The sequence below is a fragment of the Bos indicus genome, chromosome 23, assembly GCF_029378745.1.
Source record: "Bos indicus isolate NIAB-ARS_2022 breed Sahiwal x Tharparkar chromosome 23, NIAB-ARS_B.indTharparkar_mat_pri_1.0, whole genome shotgun sequence".
NCBI classification, from domain to species: domain Eukaryota; kingdom Metazoa; phylum Chordata; class Mammalia; order Artiodactyla; family Bovidae; genus Bos; species Bos indicus.
In genome coordinates, this window is record NC_091782.1 from 33,592,476 (window position 1) to 33,609,245 (window position 16,770).

The 16,770-nt window shown below is 40.4% G+C and overlaps 1 protein-coding gene and 1 non-coding gene across 2 annotated transcripts; one reads left to right on the forward strand and one right to left on the reverse strand.

Moving 5' to 3' along the window:
* Positions 1–322: 322 nt before the first annotated feature.
* On the forward strand, positions 323–395 carry TRNAK-UUU (transfer RNA lysine (anticodon UUU)). The gene has a single exon. It is a non-coding gene; the product is annotated as a tRNA-Lys (tRNA).
* Positions 396–8,653: 8,258 nt separating this feature from the next.
* On the reverse strand, positions 8,654–16,626 carry HMGN4 (high mobility group nucleosomal binding domain 4). The gene is made up of 2 exons (XM_019986187.2): positions 16,393–16,626; positions 8,654–10,771 (listed from the first exon to the last, which is right to left on the reverse strand). The coding sequence occupies exon 2, from the start codon at positions 10,704–10,706 to the stop codon at positions 10,434–10,436; it is 273 nt and encodes a 90-aa protein (XP_019841746.2). The 5' UTR covers positions 10,707–10,771; positions 16,393–16,626; the 3' UTR covers positions 8,654–10,433.
* Between the last annotated feature and the right edge of the window lie 144 nt (positions 16,627–16,770).

Genomic DNA, 16,770 nt, shown 5'->3' on the forward strand with positions numbered 1-16,770 from the left:
TTCTACAGTTTTTGACTGCGCTGAATTCTGTATAGTACTATCGTATATATCTCTATGTATATGCAACATAGAGATATAGTGCTTATTTATGCATACAGCGTTTATCTATATTAGAGAGTGGAAAGAACTGGGGAGACATTATAATTAATGTAATATGGTTATATCTCGGCCTAAAAGAAGACTGTGGCTGAGTTTCTATGTCAAGTAGTTTCCGAATAGCCATCTCTGAACCTTTGGAATCACAGTCGAAATGTCTAAAATGGGGCGTCTGAATGTATACATAAATTGACTATAGTCAATGTAGGAGTAGTCACTTATGTGAGCCCGGATAGCTCAGTCGGTAGAGCATCAGACTTTTAATCTGAGGGTCCAGGGTTCAAGTCCCTGTTCGGGCGGCTTTGTTTTCTTCCCTCTTCTTACATGTTTATCCCCCAAAACAGTAACGGAAAGGAAAGGAAAGGAAGGTCAAATCATAGACTGATTTCACACACACACACACACACAAACAGGAAGGGATTATGAGCATGGCATAGTTATCATAACCCAGGATATTTTCAGACTGTAGAAGGGCCTTTTAGCCAGAAGTCAGAGCACACAACATTTCACCTAGATTCTGGAACACAATTAAAAGTTTCATTGGTCACAATGTATCAAAGGCCAAACTCTGTCTTGGAAAGCAACCAATGTGCAGAACTGCTCTCTCTTTCCTACACTGACGAGCTCTGCTCAGCGCTAAGCTTTGAGGATGTCCAGGTAAACTGTACAGAGGAGGTGGTACCATACTCAGAACTCATGGCCCAGGGACAGAGCTTTCCAAACTTCTTTGGCCACGATCAATTCATACTTTAGTTTACATCTGGACCCCTACACAAACGTGTAACAGGAACAAAAAGTTGCCTGAATTACCACTTACCTGTACATGTATTGCATTCTATTTTGGATTCTATGTTTGTCTAAAAATGCTGGGTAATACCCATCTTTAAATTCATTTTATATCACCCTCATTTGGAATCACTGGGCTGTAGGGTGATTTAAAAAAAATGAAATTTAACATACAGTACAGAACAATAGGTACTATTGCTTGTTACGAGACCAGGCCCATACTGCTTGCAGAATGACAGACCAATAAATTGAGAAACTAGTTTTTGGGGCAATGAATAGCAACAGTATTCAGTGTCAGCAGATGGTGGACTAGTGTCCCAAAGAACCATCTTCTCTGAGTTAGAAATCAGGCTTCTTTTATACTAAAGAAGGGGATGGGGCGAAGTCCTGGTTCTGGGAAATATTAATTTCTTCCTTCCTGCAACCATTCACAGGCGAGCCTAGTCAGGTGTCCTGTGAGCTAAACAAAGATATTTTAGTTTAACATTCATTACATGGGAGGCAGGGCTCCCAGAAATGAGCTCTTACCTATAATTTAAGCTAATAGCCAACATCCCTTTAGTGACTAACTTGTAGCAAAAGCAACAGAATACAAAGGTGAATATAATTTATTCTTTCCTATTACACCCTGAGTAATCTGCCTGCACTGCCTTTTCCTCTAAATCCAAGTTCTCTCCTCTAGAGACTCCAAAGCCTCAGGTCACCTCAGCACAGGGGCACCAACACCATCTCTGCCCTGTTAGGAACTACTGAAGAAGCATAACTTGGCTTTTGGTAATTCCCCAAAGTGGAAATTTCATCCTAATGCATCCAGCAAATAAAAGACAAATAAGATTTTACCTTGCTATTAAAAATTATCAAGGACTTCCCTGGCAGTCCAGAGGTTAAGAATCCAGGCTTCTACTGCAGTTATCAAACAATTTCTAAAACATCTAGAAAAGAATAACAGATCACTACTTGTCAGTTGACTTGCTGGCATGGTAGGCAGCATATCAGTCTCATAATGTGAGAACCCTGGGGCCTTCCTCAGAGAGTGTAGCATTTGCAGCAAGAAAAATACTGCAGAAGAAGTAACCCAATCTGATCATCATTATTATTGCAATGAGTCACACAAAAAATTTCTCCTTTAAGCGCTTACCACCTTAAAACTTTGATAAGGCCACTCAACTGTAGATGAAAGCTTTTTCTGTCTCTTAGAAAGTGCGTTTGGGCTGTGACCCCACAGATTTTTGTTTTTTAATAATGCTTACAGTTTTTTTCAAAAGAAAAGAAACTTCTAACTTGAATTAAACATGATAAGTGGTGAGGGGGGTGGTCACAAAATTGAATATTTTCAAATGTTGAGCTGCTACACATCTTGAGAAGATGAAAGACTTACCAATATATCAGTATGTATAATTAGATGAGAGTCCAAGGATTCTACATGCAGCCTTTGGGGGAAGTTTGAGATAGAAAGAGAAGTCAACCACTTGAACTTTTCCATTTTGCGGCTTGGATCTTGGTGGGCTAAAACACCACCCCTGTTGAGGTGTGTGCCAACAACAAAGGTCTACCTGGATGCTAATCCAGATGCTACAACAAAGGGCTATGTGGCTAATTGACAGACTTGCCAAGAATGTTACTCCAGTTCCAGGAGGTGAGCAGTTTATATGTTAGTTATAAAATGACACTGTATTAAATTATATACAGACAAATTATATCTCCATTCTATACTATTCTCTTGATCTCTAAACCTGTCCCCATTAGCCTGTATATCTTCAAGCACTTAAAATCAAATGACTTCTAGGTAGAGGATTATTTTTTACTATGTGTAAAATAAATAAGCTACAAAGATATACTGTACAGCACAGAAGATACAGTCAATGTTTTATGATAACTATAGAGTATTGCGGAGAAGGCAATGGCACCCCACTCCAGTACTCTTGCCTGGAAAATCCCATGGATGGAAGAGCCTGGCGGGCTGCAGTTCATGGGGTCAGTAAGAGTCGGACACGACTGAGCGACTTCACTTTCACTTTTCACTTTCATGCATTGGAGAAGGAAATGGCAACCCACTCCAGTGTCCTTGCCTGGAGAATCCCAGGGACGGGGGAGCCTGGTGGGCTGCCGTCTATGGGGTCGCATAGAGTCGAACACGACTGAAGCAACTTAGCAGCAGCAGAAGCAGCATGTTGTATACCTGAAACTTATATACTATTGTAAATTAACAATATGTGTGTGTGTTCAGTCACGTCTGACTCTTTGTGATCCTACGGACTGTAACCCATCTGGCTTCTCTGTCCATGGTATTTTCCAGTCAAGAATATTGAGGTGGGTTGACATTCCCTTCTCCAGGGGATCTTCCCAGCCCAGGGATCAGATGAGCATTTCCCACACTGCGGGCAGATTCTTTATTGCTCAGCCATGGAGACTTCAATTTGAAAATATATTTTTAAAAAAGTAATTCTAATCATTTGCTTTACCAGTCAAAACGTGCATCCTCCACTCATAAAGCCTAGGTAACTTGAGGTAGTTCCACTGGTTAAGGTACTGTACTATAAGATTAAAAATGTTTTATTTTTTGTGTTAAAAGTGTTATAAACCTATTACAGTACAGTACTATGTAGCTGTTTGTATTAGCTGGGTACCTAGGCTAACTTTGTTGGACTTAACAAACTAGACTTAACAAATACGCTCTCAGAACCAAACTCGTTCATGTGTAGGGACTAACTGAATTTCTCTCCAACCTGTTTCTTTACTCTTATGCTTCATCTAATCTCAACTTGTGGCTGCAGGGTTGTGTAAAGACATGGGCACTCTCTAGGTCTTTTCACCAAAGGTCATGCTTAGAGCTAAATCTTTTGTGCAAAGCAGCCTTTGAGTTTTTCCTTGCAAGGATGAATGGTTTAGAAACTAAGGAATCAAACTTTGGAACTTTTCACTTTTGCTTTTTTTTCTACTCTTCTTTTCAGATAGGTGAGCTTTTTCTCTGTCTCTGGAAGCTGAATACCATCATTCTCTGGTGAAGGCAAGGCCCTTGTCTGTCTTTTAGCCTTGGCACATAATCAAAGCTCTAAAAATATTGCTGGATAAATCAAGAAATTTAATCCTTAAAAGCATATCGTCTTCTCTTTCTTTTCACTTTGCCAACCCTGCATTCCCTACAAGCACCCAATTCAAGCTTTCCTTTCCTTTATACCACATTCGGTTAGAGTGTGCAAACAGCACTTTTTAGCACTCACATCTAAATGAATATATATATATAGCTAAGTATGTTATATATTTAGTTATTGGTTTTCCCAGTTGCTCAGCAGTAAAGAATCCACCTGCAATGTGGAAGACATGGGTTCCATGCCTGGGTTGGGAAGATCTCCTGGAGAAGGGAGTATGTTATTAAATAAAATCAATTTAGTTAATAACACTTTCTTATATATTTGAAAGTTGCTGAGAAAGTAAATCTCAAAAGTGTCATAAGAAAAAAAATTTGTAACTGTTAGGTGATGGATGCTAACTAAGCTTATTGTAGTGATCATTTCACAATGTATGCAAATAGTGAATCATTACGTTGTACATCTGTAATAAATACCATACTGTATGTCTGTCATACCTCAAAAAAAATTTTAATGACTAAATTAGTGGCTTGAACATTTATCTTTGTGCTCTTTCAAGATTTCATATGCTTAACTTCATCACCTAAAAGAAATTTGGACAGATGTAACCAAAGTAATAATAAAAGTACTAATATCTACACGTGTGATGGGACTTTCAATGTGCCAGGTACTGTGTTAAGCATTTTTGCTGAGTTTCTTAACTTGGGGACTGGTGAACTTGGATAGGGAAAAAAAAATTACATCTTTAAAACCCCTAACCTCTAACTGAAATTTTGCATATCCTTCACGGATGAATGTAGGCAACGAATTACAGTCAGAACTGTAGAGCAGAAGAACTGTTACATTTCCATATCCCATACTTGAGATACAAAGTATGTTACAGATATCTCATACTTAACTGTTTCAAAGTTACAGTAGTCATAAGATGGGTCTTGATGTTTAATATTTAATAGCTGGAATCAAGATTGCTGGGAGAAATATCAATAACCTCAGATATGCAGATGACACCACCCTTATGGCAGAAAGCGAAGAGGAACTGAAGAGCCTCTTGATGAAAGTGAAAGAGGAGAGTGAAAAAGCTGCTTAAAACTCAACATTCAAAAAAAATGAAGATCATGGCATCTGGTCCCATCAATTCATGGCAAATAGGCAGGGAAACAGTGGAAACAGTGACAGACTTTTTATTTTATTGGGCTCCAAAATCACTGCTGATGATGACCGCAGCCATGAAATTAAAAGACGCTTGTTCCTTGGAAGAAAAGCTATGACCAACCCAGACAGCGTATTAAAAAGCAAAGACATTACTTTGCCAACAAAGATTCATCTAGTCAAATCTATGGTTTTTCCAGTAGTCTTGTATGGATGTGAGAGTTGGACTATAAAGAAAGCTGAGGGCTGAAGAATTGATGGTTTTGAACTGTAGTGTTGGAGAAGAGGCTTGAGAGTCCCTTGGACTGCAAGGAGATCCAATCAGTCAATCCTAGAGGAAATCAATCTGAATATTCATTGGAAGGACTGATGCTGAAGCTGAAGCTCCAATACTTTGGCCACCTGATGCGAAGAACTGACTGGTTAGAAAAGACCCTGATGCTGGGAATGACTGAAGGCGGGAGGAGAAGGGGATGACAGAGGATGAGATGGTAGGATGGCATCACCGACTCGATGGACATGAGTTTGAGCAAGCTCCGGGAATTGGTGATGGACAGGGAAGCCTGGCGTGCTGCAGTCCATAGGGTCGCAAAGAGTTGGACACGACTGAGCGACTGAACTGAACTGAACCGAAAAAGTACACATTGATATACCGCAAATTATTTTGTTTGGTAGCTTTTTCTGTAGTATAACTGCTTTTCTTTGTTATCCTATTTTAATGCTTTTTAAAATGTAATTTGAGAAGGGCTTCGTTGGTTTCAGCAGGAGGCCTGAGGGCTCCCAGGCACCTTGAAAGCCCTGCACCAGCGGCGACCTCCTAGTGCTGGCAATACCCTTGGCCCAGACTTCACTGAAGGGAACTCGAGGTTGGAGCTCGGGACCGGAAGCCCGAAGGTCTGCGAAGAGTGTAAGGAGCAATCCAGGGGAGAAAACTTCACGGTTTTGGCCTCCCTCATCAGCCTAGGGAATCAGGATGCACTCCAGCGGGGTCTGAGCGAGGCGACAGAGCAGCGGGGACCTCCGTGCGGCCTAGGTTTGCTCAGAGGTGTGTCCCGGCGCTTTGCGGCCTCAAGAAGAGGTGAAGAGGCGAGGACATCAGGGTTCGTGTCCTCGTCTTGGGGCAGTTAAAGTATCATGCCTGTATGACCCTGGGTGGAAGGCGCAGCGGGGCCTGGAGAGGAATGACGTACATTTTCCAAGGAGCACTATGACTGTGTTGAGAGAACAAGAGCAGACCCGGAAAGTAAGTTTCCCTCCCTCTTCTTTCCAACTCTTCCAGGACCAATGCCTCAGTTTTGACGGTCAGAAATTTTATTATTGAAAACGCTGGATCTGGTTCCATGGTGTAATGGTTAGCACTCTGGACTCTGAAAACGCTGGATCCTCAGTCTGTTTCATGTCAGACACCCAAATTCTCAAAGTATTAATAAACCAGGATGTTAATTTATGAATTTACAGATAAGAATGTAAATGCTAAGTGGATCAGGAGCGTGGGCAAGAGAGGTTTAAAGGCTACTTTGTAATTTCCAAATTTGCTTTTCTCCACTTCAGAAATATTTGTCTAAAAAATTCTCCTCCTTGTACAGAAATAGTATCCCTTCTAGCTTTATGTTGCTAGAGATACACTAAAATTCTGAATTCCTATAACCACTTTCCCCCTTTCAAATTGTCCTTGCATTACTAATCTTCTTCACTGGAAATTACAGCTGTTTAGCTTGTAGAATATTGTTACTTAACATTTGATTTTTTTCCTAATGGTATCTGGGGAAATTCCTTAATCAGAAACACCAAATTATTCTTTTGGATGGATTACCTTTGAGGTTGGGTTACCAGTGATCTTAACAATAAGGAGCCTTCTAGATCCTGGAGTTATACACCTGGGTCTTAATCTGGATTTTACTTACTGTAGGACCTCAGGGCAAATTATTTAATTTCTGTTTGCCTCAGTCTCACTAAATGCTAAAATGGGGACAGTAATATGATTCAACTCATACAGTCATGGAAATAAAATTATACATGTAAATCACTGAGCAGAACAGTGTCTGGAAAACAATAAGCACTTAATGAGAAATATCTTATTACTGTTGACTAACTTCTGTTTTCAGTTCACTGCTTAGGTGTCAAAATGCCTCAGAAAGTGTACTCTTTCATGCTCTGGCAACAAGGGTCAGGGCCTTCCTTCTGTGGGATTATCACGACAAACACCCAGTGATGACTTGAGTTTGATTTTGGATTCTTGACAACAGGGAATATTGATCTTTGATACTGTTCTGTGGTTTGGCAAAGAGAAAACACACATATTTGTAATATACCAAATAAAATGGAGTGGGAATAGTTGAACAGAGACAGGATAGTAATACAGCATGATAAAGTAGAATTTCCAGCAATTCAGTTGGGACAGCCATCTAACTGGTTTCCTCCTTCAACTCCTTACACCCTACTGCCCATGCATCAGTCACACACACACACAGATAACTTAGATTGTGTAGATTCCCTATTCAGAAATTTAATGGCATTCCATAATTTTCAGAGAAAAATGACAATGTGGAGAGTCTTCCATTTTCTGGCCTCTCACTATCTCTGCAATCATATCAACTGTCACTCTTATCCACCTTCACTCCAATTCAGTCACTTCTGCCTCCTTGTTCTTCCTCGGCACACCAAACACATTTTCATCTCATCTCTGCATTTGATTTTCCCTCTGCTGGAATGCTTTCCCCTCGGAGACACGTCTTATTCCTTTACTTCATTAGAAGCTCTGCTCAAATGTCATCTGATCAGAGAGGATTTCTCCAACCACCCTATCTAAATAGCACCCACTTACTCTTGATGAAAGTGAAAGAGAGTGAAAAAGTTGGCTTAAAGCTCAACATTCAGAAAACTGAGATCACGGCATCTGGTCCCATCACTTCATGGGAAATAGATGGGGAAACAGTGGAAACAGTGTCAGACTTTATTTTTTTGGGCTCCAAAATCACTGCAGATGGTGATTGCAGCCGTGAAATTAAGATTCTTGCTCCTCGGAAGGAAAAGATATGACCAACCTAGAGAGCATATTAAAAAGGAGAGATATTACTTGTCCAACAAAGGTCCGTCTAGTCAAGGCTATGGTTTTTCCACTGGTCATGTATGGATGTGAGAGCTGGACTGTGAAGAAAGCTGAGCACCGAAAAATTGATGCCTTTGAACTGTGGTGCTGGATAAGACTCTTGCGAGTCCCTTGGACTGCAAGAAGATCCAACCAGTCCATCCTAAAGGACATCAGTCCTAGGTGTTCATTGGAAGGACTGATGCTGAGGCTGAAATTCCAATACTTTGGCCACCTCATGCGAAGAGTTGACTCACTGGAAAAGACCCTGATGCTGGGAGGCATTGGGGACAGGAAGAGAAGGGGATGACAGAGGATGAGATGGCTGAATGGCATCACTGACTCGATGCACATGAGTTTGGGTGAACTCCGGGAGTTGGTGATGGACAGGGAGGCGTGGTGTGCTGAGATTCATGGGGTCGCAAAGAGTTGGACACGACTGAACTGAACTGAACACTTGTTTATTTAAAGCACTCCATCACATAAATTTGTGTATTTTCTACACCCTCCCCAACTAGAATATCAACCTGGTGAAACCACAGACTTTGTTTTGTTCACTGCTGTACTCCCAGCACTTGAACAATGCCTAAAACTAGAAAAAGGAAAGATTTAACGACTGTAAAGAAACAAAACAAAACAAAAAGAATGTATGGTTATCTATGTTGAAAGCCCAAAAGAATATACAGATATAAGAATGAATTTATAAAGGCTGATGAATCAACTTCAGCTGAAAACAGAAAATATAGTAACTAAAAATATATTGTATAAAGGTAGCATCCAACAGTTTACTGTCTCTAAGAAATATTAACAAAAGAAAACGTTTAATGGAGAAAATAATAACTTTATTGAAAGATATTTTAAAAGCCTAAATAAATGGAAAATTATACCATGTTCATGAATTGTAGGACTCAACATTATACTTAATTTATAAATTCAATACAAATCCAATAAAAATTTCAACTTTTCATCTGTTTGATTTGGAACTTGTCAATCTAATTCTAGAAGTTGTATAGAAAAGTAATTGGCTAAGAATAGCCAAGATACTCCAAGGAAGAAAAGTTTGTTGATGTTGAAGGTGGAGGTGGAATTGTCCTGAGATATCAAGACCTTTTTCTAAAGTGGTAGTACTCAGGATTGTATAGTACTGCCACAAGGTTAGACAAATTGATCAGTGAGTCAGAACAGAAACCATCAACAAACTCCCCCACCCCTCCACACAAAGAAAGTTGATTTATGAAAAGAGTCAGTGTTATAGATCATTGGGGAAAGAATGAACTTTTCCAGGAAATTGTGTTGGAACAACCACTTACCATATGGAAAAAAACATAATGAATTACTATCTCATGTTTTTGTAAAAATCAGTTCAGAGAGGACTAAAGACAAATGTGAAAAGCAAACTATAAAACTTTTTAAAGGCAGTAAAGAGTAGCTTTATGACTTTTGATTAGGAAATGATCACTCCCCTACCACAAAGCTAACTTGTATCCAGCTTTAAAAGAGACTTTCCAAAAATAGTTATTTCCAACAGGACATGGGTGACATTCCATAACATCTTACAACTTTCAAACTCCCCTCTCCAAAAAGTCAACAAAGTCTGTTGCTGCAATAAACAGGAAAAAATTTCAAAAAGGGTGATTATTTTACATGAGGCATTGAAGAGATTTTCACAGGTCAACTCCGACATGGAGGAAAGGAACTAAAAACTCCAGGATTATTAATGAGATGATCCACAAACTACAAACAGGAATCCTGGTTCTTCTGAGCAACACCATCTTGATGTCATCACCAGAAAGCCTGAGTATTGTTACCTGATGCAGCTGATTCTAGGGGTGTCAAGGCCGTATCATGATTCCTGGTTTCAGGAAGTCAAGAATGTGCTGATGACATCAAGAAAGGAGAAGACATGAAGTATTTTTTCTCCACACAGTAAGGCTTCTGAGCCATAGTGGCTGACATGCGTGAATGTCAGAGAATCTCTCCCGGGAACCAAAAATAATCTTCAAATACGAGGATAGATACTTCTATTTCCCCCCATTTCAATCTAGCTTCTGAAACATTCTACCAGTGGTTATTTGCCCTTTCCACAAAAGACAACAATGAAGTATCTCGTGTGCTAACAACATAACTTAAAAAAAAAAAATCTACATTTTTATAAAATTTGATTTAAAAATAGTATTTCAAACAGTAGAGTCACTAGAAGTACAGAGCTATCAAAAAGGTACACTTCATTTGGCATCCCCAGTGCCTTCTGCTTTCTGTGACTGGACTGTAGAGGCATCTCGGTTTTTCGCAGGGTTGTTCCCATCCTTGCTGACTTCTGCTTTCCCCTTTCTCCCTTTGGCCAGCTTCTCTCCCTTCTTTGCAAGGGCCTTTTTTGGCCTGGGCTCCGGTTTTGGAAGGGTAGGTTTAGCAGACAACCGTGCTGATCTCCTCTGTGGCTCATCCTTCACCTTCCCTTTGTCACCTTTAGCATCGCCTTTTGCCTTTCTCTTGGGCATGGTGGCAGCAGCGCTCGGCAGCCCAAGGGGGTCTTCTGTCTTTCTCACTGTTCCTAGAAAGATTTCTTTGACAAGACACAAAAAGTTAAGTCATAAAGAAAAAGACTGACAAATTTAACTACATTAAAATTCACATTTAACTATATTAAAATTTGTAATTTATATAGCAAAAAGATGTGTAAAAAAGTCAAGTTACAAGCTGGGGAAAGATCTTTATAACACATATAACTGACAAAGGATTAGAGTCCAGACTATGTAAAGAATTCCTACAGCTCCATGAGAAAAGGATGAAAGGAAAATTTAAAAACAATGGGCAAAAGTATTAATAAGTACTTCTTAGAAAAAGCATGAATGGTGAATAAGCAAATACAAAGGTCAACCTCATTAGTAATATGGGTGTGAACACAAAAATCAAAGGATATAACATTTCATATCCATCAAATTGGTAAATTGTCTGACAATATTAAGGGCTCAGCAGATGTGGAACAATTAAAATGCATACACTTCTAGGGTGTGTGTTCATATGTGTGTAAATTAGTGTGTGGCATTATTTAAAGCAATTTCACCTCTAGGTGTTTACTTGGAGGAATTCTTGGAGGTGTGCATAGGAGACCCCTACAAGAATGTTTATAGCAACTTTGTAATTTAAAAAGAACATAGAAAGCACCCCATGTCCTTCAACAGAATAAATAAATTTTGGTAATATCTGCACAAGGAAATACTATTCAGCAGTAGAAATGAATAGACTACAGCTACATGCAAAAACACAGATGAATCTCAAGAACACAATGTTGGGCAAAAAACAGAGTTGCAAAATGGATCTACAGTATAGATCCATTTCTAAGTGTAAAACTAAATGACTTTTTCTATGCAGTAAAACTGAAAAGAGCAAGGGATAAATATAAAAATCAAAACAGTAGTCTCCTCAAAGGGAGCTGAGCAAAGGATGGTGTTCATCCAGAAATAAGAGGGGGTGGGGAGTTCTTTCCCTTAAACTAGAAGAGGGTGGGGAATGAAACATGAGTAGTACACCATTATTCTCTATATGTTACAGAGAGTAATTTTGTGTGTCTGCTCAAGAATAAAAGCCACTTAAAAAAGGCGGGTAGCCCAGAGCACAGATTCAAGGTCATACAAAATAGAAATGATTTATTTTGAGTCTCGATAATTAGGACTTGGGCCCATGGCTGGTATTCAAACACTATGGAAATTTTTTAAAGCTTTAGGCCAAGATTAGCTACTCATCCTTGTGTCCCATCCTTGAAAATGTTACCTGGGGAATTCTGTAACCCTATGCCCTGCCTTACTCTATAATATTTTATTTTAAGAAAAAAAAAATATCTTTTATGTAAATTGCTCCAGAGTTTTGTTTGGTACTTCTGCTGGATCTCACCATCTAGGTGGAGTGGGCAAACTTAGTCCTTGAGTAAACTCAGACTTTTTTTGAGCAAACTTAGATTTGATTTTTATGTTTCTTGGCTAACAAAGGCAAGTGACCACCTGTAAATGGTGCTAAAACATCAAATTACTATTTTTTCACTCTGACTAGAATTTCTGGAAACTTTTGTCATTTTCCTTCCTTCTTGTGGAAGAGAGAGAGAAATGAGTTAAAGTAAAGAGGCTCAGTGGTAAAGATCTGTTTACAATGAAGGAGATGCCAGTTCGATCTCTGGGTCGGGAAGATCCCCTGGAGAAGGAAATGGCAACCCACTCCAGTATCATTGCCTGGGAAATCCCAGGACAGAGGAGCCTGGCAGGATATGGTCCATGAGGTATGGCAAGTCATTCTCCTTCCATCTCACTCCAGTTTGTTTCTTAGCCCATGTCCTGTCCTGGGAATGCTCACAGTCTTTCCTAGGCTCAGTCTTCATGTTAGATCCCTTGAAATCCATCCCAAGCAGAGGAACCAGGATCACCACATGTCAAAGGCCCAAACACAGCAAGTGACAACAAAGATAAATTCAAGAAAAACAGGCCACAAGCTGGATTCTGGATCTGAGTATATGAATATGGATTACATCCTTGAAACTCACACTTAGGAAGTTTATCAGGAGAACAGGTGACTGACCTTACAAATATAGGAGATAAATGCACAAATAATGAAAAAGCTGGCAGGATAAACATTATGTCATTTTCATGAAGGCCAAGGAGGTCAGGGAGGAAAAGGCTCTCACTGCCACGTATTAATATAAAATAAATTACTTGAGGTAGAGTACAGGGAATTTTTTTAGGGCAATGAAACTATTCTGCATGCTACTAACTGTAATGTTGGATAATGACATTATACATCAGAGAAAACCCACAGAAGTACATACAAAGCATGACCCTTAATGTAAACAATAATTATAATAATTAGTTAATAATAATGTATAAATATTGGCTCATCCATTGTAACAAACATACCACACCAATGCAAGTTGTTAATAATGGAGGTAGAGAGAGAAGAAATATATGGGCACTCTCTTTCTGCTAAACCTAAAACTGTTCTAAAGAAATAAAGTCTACCAGTTAAAGTTAAACAAAAACATTTTAAGAATTAAAAAAGAAAGAAAAAATTTGCTAGGTGATAAAATATATAAGTCACAGGACTATAAATATTCTATCATGCATGTGAATGAAAAGAAAATTATTAATTGGCAGATAAAAGATTTTTTTTTTACTTAAAAAAATTTTAACTGAAATATAGTTGATGTATAATATGATTTTAGCTTCAAGTGTAGCAGATAAATTTTTAAAGTAATATAACTTTGGGGAATACAGAGATAGGACTTTCAATGGTATCAACAAGGCAAGAAATTATCAAGACAGATACTGAGGTTTTTTTCCCAAGACATGGCAACAATTTTAAAAGCTTTAGGAATCTAACAATTCCCTTTTGTTAAAATTACATTTCTCATGGCAAAATTTTATTAACAGACAATAGAACAAGTTTGTGAAAGTTCTGAATCATTGGAATTCATTTTGTAAAGAACTGGACTGAAATTCTTGAGAAAATCTCAATTTAACCCTTCATTTAACCAAACTGCTTGTTTTATGATGTGGAAAGGTATCTCTCTCAGTAGCCTTAAGGGGGGAGGGAATATCCTTTTTTTAAAAATCCTTTTCTTAGCTATGAAGATTTGTGTTTTTTTTTTAATATTAGAAAAAGACCTATGATGTTTAAATATACTGAGAGAAACAGCTTTAAAAAAAAGACTAATAGAGAAATAAAAAGCAAATGATGTTTTTCTTCTGTAATAAAAATATGCAAATGGTTAGTAAGATGAGGAGATGCAGGTGTATTAAAATCTTCTGCAAAGTTAACTTCTGGGAATTCCCCAAACTGTGTCAATAACATATAAAATACATCAATCTCTGTCCCCAGAAATGGGCTGAATTTGTCCACCCCCACAACCAAATTCATAGGTTGGAGTCTTAACCCTCAGTACCTCAGATTGTGACTGTATTGGGAGATGGGGCCTTTAAAGAGATGAACAAGTAAAATGAATTTATATGGGTGGGTCTTAATCCAATGACTGTCATACTGGATATTAGGACACAGATAATACAAACAGAGAGGACCACGTGAGGATACAGTAAGAAGATGCCATCTGCAAGTCAAAGAGAGAGGTCTCAGAAGAAGCTGAACCTGCCGCCACCTTGATCTTGGACTTCCAGCTTCCAGGACTGTGAGAAAATAAATATCTGTGGTTCAAGATATTCAGTCTGTGATGTTTTGTTATGGCAGTCCTAACAAACAAGTACAGGAGGAAAGAGTGTAAAGGCCTCAGTGACTTATGATATATCTTGTATTAGATTAATTCTGATGTTTTGCCCAGCTCTCAAAATCTTTTTTCCATGCTTTTTTCTCTTTCATCATGAGCCTGTCTCTACTATCCAAGGACCAAATCCCACCTCATCCCATACGCACCCCACACCATCCCCAGCAAAGTCACATTTTAGCAGCAGCCTTTTGCTTCTTTGATTGTTACTGAACTGGGTTCTAGGAAGTTTGTTCTAACTTGGGTTCTGGTTTCAATCCCATCCCAAAGTCAGAAAGCCACCCTCTTCTCTCCGCCTCTTACTTATGGCAAAATAGTGCCTTGGCGTTGGAGGGAAGACCTGGAAAATGGTTACAACACCAAGCTTAGGAAGGAGACAATAAAGAATATAGTATAAATAAATAAAAGATCCTATTCAAGATGCGGTACACTACAGGAGCAAGAGGTCACACAGTGTCACTCTCCAAGGCCTATTTGTTCTCCACATTCCAAGGTGGGCAGACTGAGCTTCTACAAGAGGTTAAGCGAGAGAGACTGGGGGAGGGAGGGAGGGAGGGTGAGTAGGTGAAGGTAAGAAAGGGCAGAGTGTTTAAAAGGGTAGGGCTACGGCTGCATCTTGTCAGAACACACCTGATTTGAACAGAAGGAGAGAGCCATAAGCTTCCAGACAAACTGTGACCCATCTGCAGCACGTTGGCTTGGGGCACACTCAGCTGCCCTGCTAAAGGACTCCTGTTCCTCGGCATCAGGGAAAGATGGAGAGGATGAATCCTCATCACCTTCTGGGCCCCTGAAGCCCTTGTTCCTCTCAAGGCACCACATTAACTCACCTGTATTTCTGAGTAGTATAGAGGGGATTTTAAGTGAAAACGTCTTAGATAAGTTTGTATTGAGCACTTGCCAAACTTACTGTCTTGCTAACAAGTGAAACTATTACAAGATGATAAAAGCATGGGTCTTCCAGAGAAGGTATGAAAATGGAGGAGTAGCAGGGCTGGGGAAGGGATGCCTATACACATTGCCTGTTAAAAAAAGGGAAGGGAAAAAAAAAAAAGTTCACAACAGTTCATTAGGTAAGGATTGTCCTTTCTTGTCTTAAGGCCATAACAACACCACATTCATATTAGTCATTTGAGGGAACCTGGAGCAATGTGATCTGAGAGACTAGGTTTGGCTAACTGTTAGAAATAGTAACAATAATAATATTAATTCATCTAACAAGAAGATCCTGAGGATATACCCAAGGCTGTTTGGTATTAGACAGCAAGACTTCTTTCCCAGAAAAGCGTTTGATTGATTCACTTAACATGGAAGCAGGTCATGTCACAGAGTTAAGAAGCCAGACCCCAGGCCACAAATCCTGGTTTTAAACAAGTGCTGCCAGTGACTTCTCAAGCTTCAAAGCAATACAGAATATCCACAGCTGGCCCATTTCTTAACTTTGGAGTCTTTTTTCTTGTTGACAGGGAAAGGCCAAAGTGGAGGCAGACTCAACCCTTCGGTGTCTCCTTTAGGAGGGGGTTCTCAGTCGTGAGGCCTCGTAAGCTGGGGAAGGGCGGTGAGAAAGAGTCCAGGCCAGGGCAGCCCAGCCCACAGCCCTGCTGGCCCAAGGTTTTTAAATCCCCTCCTCGCCTCCCTTTTTTTCTGCCCTAGCGTCTCCGTGAGGGGATTTCTCATCCCTGAAGGACCTGAGATCTCTCTAACCTTCACCTCCTGGATTCCGCTTTTCCCAAAGATTCACACTCGAAGCCCAGGACAGCCACGGCAGCTGTTCTGGAGAGTGGAAGGCAAGGTGGGGCTGTCGGGGGCCCGAGGTCACCTAATCACGACAAGGGCCAGATTGCAGAAGGGTCGCCAATCTACGGAGGGCAGCGGGATTACCCCGGTTTTCCGGAGACGCAAGCTCAGGCTCCCCGGGTACTCACCCGAGTCTCGCGGCCGTCCGAGGGGCGCGGGACTCCCAGCTGCCGGCCTGCAGCGCCGGTGCCCGGGGCTGAGGCAAGGCCGTCACGGACCGCAGGCTGGCGAAAAGACGCCGGGAGCTGGGCGCTGCCGGGAACAGGAAGGCAAGTCAAGGCAAGGATGCGCTTCCGGGGCTGCGGGCTTCGGGCAGCCTCGCCGAGCCGGGGACCGGCCGGCTCTCCCCCGCGCGAAGCGTGCGTCCGCTTCCGGCGGCTCCCGACCCACCCTGAGCAGCGTGGCCTCGGCACCACGGCCTGGGGCAAGAGAAATAAGAAAAGGAGGTGTCAAGATTTTTAACTACCTTAAATTATAAAGGCGCGCCAGTGTCGCTAAAGAAAAAC